This window comes from Etheostoma spectabile, chromosome 12, assembly GCF_008692095.1.
Source record: "Etheostoma spectabile isolate EspeVRDwgs_2016 chromosome 12, UIUC_Espe_1.0, whole genome shotgun sequence".
In the NCBI taxonomy this organism is placed as follows: Eukaryota; Metazoa; Chordata; class Actinopteri; order Perciformes; family Percidae; genus Etheostoma; species Etheostoma spectabile.
In genome coordinates, this window is record NC_045744.1 from 21,172,515 (window position 1) to 21,180,952 (window position 8,438).

Consider the following 8,438-nt stretch of genomic DNA (forward strand, 5'->3'; position numbering starts at 1 on the left):
AGTGACAGTCTCTCTCATCTCAGTTCTTCTTCTTTATCTCACCCTTTGCTTTCTCTGATATGCTGATTGCTTTCTCCTGTCTCTAGTCTCCGGCCTCTCACATTCCTCTTTCATTTTTTCTCCATCTCTACCTCGGGCTTCAGGTCTGCAGCGTGTTTCTGTTGTTGATCAAGCTGAAGAAAAAGGCCCCGTTGTCCGTGTTGAAATGTACACGTAGGCCGACATTTGCTCAAGTACTTTATGCTAATTGAAATAATAGACACTTTGTGTGAATGTTATAAACTAACACTTTATTTTGGGGTGTGCATATGTGTGTATTAAACGTCACTGAGATAGAGCACTGAGACAGCAGCGGCAAGTAGGGCGACAGCAGAAGCCATGGCAACACCTAAACAACACAAAGGAGAATTAGGACAGTGCTCGCACAAACATGTACACACTCACACCATATCTCTGTGGTTGTAATGTCAAGTTGTTAATTTGTAACAAAGTTTAAAAGTCCCCCCCCCCCTGACTGGTCCTGACTGGATGATGAATGAATGACTGGATAAATTATGGATAATTATTAGGGCGGCAAAACACAACCACTTAAACTTCCTGAAACATATTTCCCTAAATCCAGTGTTAACAGTGTAGTCAAAAGACCATTTTAAAGAAGGGGGCAGAAGGCTGTGTCACACTTCTGCTTTCCTTAGCAGTTCTAATGATGTTATGGGAGTGTTACTAAGCCTGTAAACTGCAAGTAGGACAGTAGAAAGGGTTTTACCAATATAGTTGTTTCTCTTGGGCTCCAGCGATTCAACAGTTTCCACACGGGCACTGAAAACACACAACTCCATGAATTAGAATAATAAAATATCAGGTTAACCGTGGAAATTAGGGAATTCCTTCACATCGACTGGGATAACCTAGTTACAACCGACCTTTATATACAGCTGCTCAGGAAAGGACCGTTAATTAGAGACAGCACAAGGCTTTTATTTTCCACCAAGCCTACTTATTTATAAATCACAGTTTGCTCAGCTGTGTAAATAAATTATTTGGAGTTCATTTTAGTTTCTCTTTTAGTTTGACTTTGGATTTTATTATTGTTAATTACGTAACTAAGTATGCATCGCTAAGGTGATGAAACATCTTTTCATGGCCTAAAGCTAAGGTTACCCGGCAAAAACCTTCCGTGCTTCATGGATTTGGGAGGAATTTATAATGCTCAGGAGCAAAACAGTTTTAAAGGAGAAATATCATGCTTATGTTCAGGTTCATACTTGTATTTTGTGTTTGTACTAGATCATGTTTACGTGTTTTGATGTAATTCAGGTAAAAGTCCATTGTATTGATATTCTTTTGCCGAAACATTCTAGTATGTTTTAAGAATGAAAACTCAAATCATGAACCACATAATAGATACTGTGCAGACACAAACTCTTTCCCTACCTGTTGCATCATCTCTCTCTGGGATTTCAGCGGGCGTTTCCTGCCTGGTGTCCAAGTCTTCCTCGTCTACGTCGATGTCCAGCATCTCCTTCAGCCTGTCGGTCACCTCGGACAGGCCCTCATCGCTGAACAGGTAATCGCACACACACACTGGCCCGCTCACTTTTACTGGGCAGAAGACACGGCGAGGGAGACAGAATTGCTCTGAAAGAAAGACAAAGAGACTCAGCTGGACAGTGTGGAGGAGTGGTTGCGATGGCTTGAATTGAATGTTTTGTTTGTTTTCAGTAGTACAATTTTCCTTCATTTACCAACAATCTCTTGAGTCAACAGTATGTTTGGGCTTCACAACTGCAGCTGGATACAGAAGGCAGATTCCTTAATTTTCACTTAACTATTCGTTACTATTATCTTAGTGCACTGTTACACCTGTTTTTAACCCTTTGGTATACAGGGGTATTGTAAAGCCAGGTAATAATTTGCCCACAGTTGAGCTTCCAATGCAGATCTTCCTATCAGCATACGAATTGTACATCTTTACTGGGATTGGTTTACCCAAAACCCACCTACCACTCGGACCTAAACCTTGACCTCAATCTATAGCCACACAAGCTTATGATTAATGGAGCAAACTTGTTAACTTGCGTGTGCGTGTGCATGTATGTGGTGTGTGTGTGTGTGTGTGTGTGTGTGTGTGGTGCACCTGTCTGTTGTTTTACTCTGCTGCTGCCCTTACTCTCCTCTTCTGATGTCAGCAGCTCCTCCAGCAGCATCTGAACCCTCGTTGCCACCGTAGAAACCACGTCCCTCTTCAGCAGCTGTCAACAATACGGATTTCAAGACAAAATGATGGACTCTTTATTTTTTCCGTTAGATTGGACTTTGTCTACTGAATTACAGCATTACCTTCTCGGCCAGCTTGACCTTTGGTTTGTTGCTGTGTAGGTAAGCTCTGCTGTGGACCGCTCCTCTGACTGACACACTGCCTCCACACCGCTGGACCACATCTGTTAACCTCTGGTCATCCTAACACACAGGACATCATTGTCCTCTTTTATGAACAGCTAGTAGAACACTCAACCTGATTAGTAGCTTCATTCCAGCCATGATCACTTATTTTACCCAACCCTAATGCAGCATTAAATATAATTGTGTGTGTGTGTGTGTGTGTGTGTGTGTGTGTGTGTATGCGTGTGTGTGTGTGTATTTAGTGAGTGTGTTTATGTCTCTTACCGGTGTGAGGAGTATCTGAGCTGTGTACGTCTGTCTAATGTTCCTCTTCTACAGAGAAATATGAGACACAGTGGGTTAGAATAACACTCCCGTCTTTCACACAATCCAGAGAATCAGCTGTAGTTACATGTTGTTCTTTTGGGTTGTAATATATTATATTTATATCGTATGACAGCAGTCAGTGTTGGCTTTTTAACCTCTCTCAGCCCAGAGCCTCTCAGATTCCCTCCAAGACATTTAGCTGAAAGTTATTTCAAACCAGATTTTTTCCCCAGTGTTGACACAAAGATTAGTGCATTAAATTCATAGACTAATGAAATTAGGTTTGATCAAGCATTCAGAACAAAAAGAGGAGTGTGTTGAACACACAGGGATGAGTCAGAGTTTAAGTGCTGGTGAAAGGATGAAATACAATCCAGGAGGGTTGTTATGAGTAATAGATGCATGAGTTTGTCTAGCACAAGGCCCAAATGGCATCTGCAGATTTATATACAGTTTTCAACAGTGATCCAGATTGAAAATCCACAGAATTTATCAGAATGTCTTTTTGTCTTTATGTGTTAACATTCTGAGTTTGTTTTTCTTGATTTGTTTAAAATCTGTGTAAAATGTGCAGAGGTGTCGTCGGAATTTTGCAAGTGCAGATTCCAACACAGCAGAGTAGTTTAGGGTACTATGCTACAGGACTGAGACAGCCCAGGGGTCATTACTTACGGAAATACATTTTACAGGGTAATTACTGCCAAAATGCCTTCTAACAAGGGTCCGAAAATATTGTTTTTTGACAGCAACCTTTTTAGGGGAAATACAGATTTGATAGATTTATACAACCTGCCCGCCTGTGAGTTCTGTGTCCTCTGACAGCTTTTTTCCATCAATGAGACATACTCCACTCTCCAGCTGGTGTGCCCACACTTTTAGTTCCTCCTGAAACAAAGCATGACCTGAGAACAGTTCCACTGAAGTTCCTGAAAAGTGTGTGTGTGTGCGTGTGTGCGTGGCGTCTCTAACCTTGAGACTTGTATCCATGTTTTCTGTCCCGGTTCTGTTGTCTGGTAGTGGTACGAGCATGTCCACATTTATACAACATGACACCATGCTCCAGGAGGAACACACACCTGACTGGTACTTCCAGTCTGCAGGCTTGGCCATGCTCTGGAACAGCCAATGACGTTGATATGATTGATCACAGTGCTGCATGTTTAAATCTAAATATCAAGTCCCATCTGAGATCATCTGACATGTATAAATTGGCTCCTCATGTAGTGAAGACAGCTTAAAATAAACTGGATAGTTTTTCTAAAGGGGATGTGTTTTTATAATAATAATAAGAATTATAATAATAATACATTTTATTTATAATGCACTTTTCATCAATAGATCTCAAAGTACTACAGGTAAAAAAGAGAAAAATGAAATAAAAAAAAGAACAAATAATAAATAAATAAATAAATAAAGCTATTCTTAGAAGAGAGGAAAAAAACATCTAAAGGGGACCAAAAGCTTTGCTAAAAAGAAATGTTTTAAGGCCTTTTTTAAAACACTCAGTGGATTGAGGTGCTTTTAAAGTTCATTAACTTAAAAGATTTCAGCTTTCCTTTGCTATGGGTAGATGTGTCAAATGTCAGTGACAAAACTCTTCATCTTAAAGCTCTATTCGCACAGGACTAGTAATACCTCTAGTAATTTTTTATAACTGCGGTGGTCATCTGTGAACTTAATCCTGTGTGAATCTGCCATGTCAGTAATTTGTCAAGTACAAAATTCTTCCGCAATTACCTAACATACTTCACCGAGCACAGATGTCATGTGATAATAATAATCCCGTTGGAATCGGCATCTCTGTGATTCGAGTTGATATTGGTTGCATCAGCGATTTATAAATGAAAATTTTGACAGAACACTGACATCATATCTGGGGAATAATGTCAGTAAATTGCAAGTAAAATACAGACTTTGCTTTTCCAGTGCAAATGCACTGCATAAAACACAGACTTTGGGGCTAATATCTAAATTACTATAGGCCCCCTGGAAATACATGCAGGGGCTCAAGTGTTTTCTGAAGGCAATATGCAAGGAGGGTAGATGAAACATGTGGCTTTGTAATAAATTACAGGTGTTAACTAACCTTGGGATCTTTGACGTCAAAGGTTCTGCAGAAGGTTCTAATTAGTCGGGTTAAAGATTATCCCCACACAGTATTTGGTAGTTAACTGATCCAATGAGGAGGCTGTGGCAAAAGGATACTTTCTGGTTTTGGGGTTGACATGCAGCGTGACACAGTCTGTGACGTCATCGTCTGCAGGGTTCCACAGATGCTCCGAGGAGATCAGGTTCTCCACTGCAAAAACCAGCTAAACACAAACAGTACACACAATCAGAGGACTAGGACACACTCACGGGTACAAGCCAAAGCAAATGTGATGTGTAAATTTTCTACCAGTGCATCTTTTCCAGAGCATCGCTTTACATAAAGCATCACCTTTTATCACAGAAGGTGAATATTGGACTGCAAATGAATGCTACTGTTGCTCTGTGTCTGCTGGATGTGTAAGCAGGTAACGGTTTGCTAACACAATAGTCTCGTCCTACTTCTCAGATAGATGTTTTTGAATTGCTGCTGGTAACTATGCACCTTCATTTGAAACTCTGAATTGTGGTGTGCCCCAAGGTTCTGTCCTTGGTCCTGTTATTTTTTGCTTAGTATGAGCTTAGGTCACTTTAAAGATAACTACAGTCACTGCTTTGCAGGTGAAATTCAATTATACTGTAATCTTGTTTAAGCTTCAAAAACCACTTCAAAAAACGAAACTATATTAAATAAAATTGGAGGGCAGATTATTTTCTACAGCTTTCTTCAACAGATCTTTTTATTTCTATCCCAGGCAGCTTTGTCCCTAAGGTAATGGAAGGTCTTGGTTCTTTTTCCTTTTTAGTTAAATCTAACTCACAAAATCAACATCCTTAACATCCTATTCCCTGGATCGTTTTACAAGTGACCAAAATGCTGCTGCTTAAGCTTTTTGCAAGTAGATCTATCATTCCTCTAATCAGGGATTGTTGGTTGTTCCTCGCTCCAGCTTTAAATTAAAAGGAGGAGGCTTTTAGGTTGTAGCACCAGCATTTTGGAACTCTTTTCCTTTGGACAATAGATCTGTGGACACCTTTTAAATGCAGTTCAAGACCTACATGTTCAGACTTTTTGCCTTAGAAAAGTTCTGCTCTTAAAAAGGTGCTATATAATTAAACCTACTTACCAGTCACAACAATTTTATAAGCAAGGGAAATCTTTTAGATGATTTCAATGTTTTTCCTGCCCCCTAGTGGCCAGACATGGATTCATGCAGCTTTAAGAGTTTGCACATCACCTACATGTACGGTGTGCTTCTATGAATCTCACCTGTCGGAGTGTGGTAAGTGTGTCCTTGGAATCAGTATCAGTGATGATGAAGACTCCCAATACAGACAGGCCTCCGGGCAACATCCGAGACACCTGTAAAGAAATCAAACCAGTAGCTAATGTAAACTCTTAACAATTCACAACAAAAACACATTTACTTTTTCTGGCAATAGTTGTCTTGCAGCCACTTCAGCTGTTCAGTTTAGCGTTCTGACGCCAATGGACGTACCCTAAACTGTATGTTGTTAAATACATATATAGCTCCATGTATTTGATTCTAAAATTACAAAATTATACGGAGCTAAATGGAGCTATGTATATTTTGGAACCACTTCAACCCAGTTAGTCTTATTAATTATTTTATTAATTATTATTAATTGACGGTATCAGCTCCCTGTATTAACAAAGCAAAAAACAAACAAATGTCCCAGTGTGTTCTAAAAACCCTCCACACTGCGAGTTCTTATGCAAGGCAAGGCAGCTTTATTTGTATAGCAATTTCAGCAACAGGGCAATTCAAAGTGCTTTACACAAAATCAGTTAAACAGATAAAACACAAGTACAAACAGTTAAAAATCATAAGCATTAAAAACCAATAAAACACATGAATAGACAGTTAAAACAAAATAGAAACATTAGGACACATAAAACACAAGAATAAAAGTTACAGTGCAGCATAAGAAATTTATGCAGTACACTTTGATACACACATGTATTAGGACAGAGTCTTTTCCTCTTTACCTGAATTAAATGTATACTTCTTAAAAATGAACTACCAATTCTAACCAAGATGACACATGAGCCGTAGCTCCCTCTCGCTGATGTCAGCTGTCTCATACAGCTGACATCAGTGAGATGTAAGCAGCCCTGTGTTGGAGAGACAGATTTACCTCAATGTGTCCCTCCCCTCCAGCCTACCTACCTGTCGAGCATGCTCAATCACCCACTCCTTGTCCGGAGAGTTTCCAGCTGTAGCAGCAGACTCCTCTTTTTGAGGCGTCCGAGTTGCTGTGACGACAAAATCCCTTTGTGTTGAGCTCTGGAAATGTTTAGTCATTAACATTGTCATTACTGTCTCAATACTCCACACACAGCAAATACTCCACATCATATCATGTCTTATAAGATACACACTCCAACACATCCAGCAAAACCTTGACACTAATTGACATATGTGTTAGTTAGTTAGTTAACGTCCTGACCAGAAATGTTACCAGAGTCTGTGGTGTTGTCCTGTGTTACAGGTGAGATTCATGAGTAACTGCAGTGAGTAACATATCTGGCTGTTTTAAAAGTGAACTTTTACAGCTGGACTAATGCTATACTCCAATGCATAACACAATCAAACAGTAGGACATTATTAAGTTAAAGCTATACAACAAATGTCTGTGTGTTTCTTACCTGTCCAATAAGCAGCCCTGTGACTGAACCTGCTTGTTGTTCACATAGTTTAGACAGATATCCCTCCACAGCATCCTCTACTATGTAGCTACGACCCATACTGCCTAAGGAGAGTGTGGAAAGAGATAGAGATGATACCCAATCAGTAGCCACTTTTTTCTTTATCAGAATGTCTGCAATGACCAAGTGCTGGAAAAGGGAAATGAGGAGGAACACAACACAGAGCAAGTGAAGACTTATAGGCTTGACGTTAAGCGTTATCTTCAAAAATGCAACAAGTTATTAAACCAGGTAAAACTTGAGCTTGACGTTGAGTCGCATGGTCAACTTTAGCTAACCGATGTTCATTTACTACATTAAGCTACCGTTAGATGGTCAATGTTGCAATTAAAAAGAGTTCGTACAGCTTGAAAGTGCCTATCCAGGTGTGCAGGAGGAAAATACCTGACAGAAGCAAGGCAGTGGGTAAAAAAGGAATCAGGAGGCAGGCTACTTGCTATTACTTTTGACAGCTGGCAGTGGTTCGTCAGCAGAGCAGAAAAACTCAAATTACCACTATGCTTTGTGCAGTGACGTATTTCCGTCGCACGTCTCTGTCGTTGAGATAAAAGGGAAGTCAAATGGTCAAGTTACACAACGAAAGACAAGCAACTAACGTAACATTGTTCATTTTTCTTTGAAATAAAACTTATAAAAACCATTAAAACGAGACGGACTTCTTTCACTGACACTGTAAAACATCACTTCGGTTTACTATGACGAAGTTTACACTTTAAAGAACAGTTAACTTATAAAGGTATTTAACTGAGAATAAAAGTAATGTAACGTTAGCGGTTCACTAGCATTAAACTAGTACTTCTGTCTGTGTGCGGTGTGTATATGGCCAATTCTATCTGATAACTATCATGCAAACTAAGGTTTTCATTAACAAATTTATATTACTAGTAAAATGCAAAACAACAAATGTTAC

General features: G+C 39.6%; 2 protein-coding genes across 2 annotated transcripts in view; both read right to left on the reverse strand.

Moving 5' to 3' along the window:
* dpydb (dihydropyrimidine dehydrogenase b) overlaps nt 1-8,438 on the reverse strand; it is a 35,616-nt gene that overhangs the window by 16,572 nt on the left and 10,606 nt on the right. Inside the window, exon 2 of the mRNA XM_032531395.1 lies at nt 1,772-1,777. The gene's annotated coding sequence lies outside the window, so the exon portion shown is untranslated. The remainder of the gene's footprint in view (nt 1-1,771; nt 1,778-8,438) is intronic.
* odr4 (odr-4 GPCR localization factor homolog) lies at nt 280-8,043 on the reverse strand. Its single transcript, XM_032531416.1, has 14 exons — nt 7,913-8,043; nt 7,469-7,572; nt 6,990-7,106; nt 6,068-6,160; nt 4,915-5,021; nt 4,796-4,832; nt 3,679-3,822; nt 3,499-3,594; nt 2,668-2,715; nt 2,341-2,460; nt 2,138-2,252; nt 1,450-1,638; nt 767-835; nt 280-388 (listed from the first exon to the last, which is right to left on the reverse strand). Exons 2-14 carry the CDS (start codon nt 7,565-7,567, stop codon nt 318-320), a joined length of 1,305 nt encoding a protein of 434 aa, XP_032387307.1. The 5' UTR covers nt 7,568-7,572; nt 7,913-8,043; the 3' UTR covers nt 280-317.

Bases quoted from the DNA above. Each gene is read 5' to 3' on its own strand.
- odr4 (XM_032531416.1), bottom strand. From the start codon at position 7,567: ATGGGTCGTAGCTACATAGTAGAGGATGCTGTGGAGGGATATCTGTCT. The intron at 2,253-2,340 runs GTAATGCTGTAA...TATTGTTGACAG, and splicing joins AGGTCAAGCTGGCCGAGAAG to CTGCTGAAGAGGGACGTGGT. The intron at 836-1,449 runs GAGATGATGCAA...TCTAATTCATGG, and splicing joins GCCCGCTGAAATCCCAGAGA to AGTTGTGTGTTTTCAGTGCC.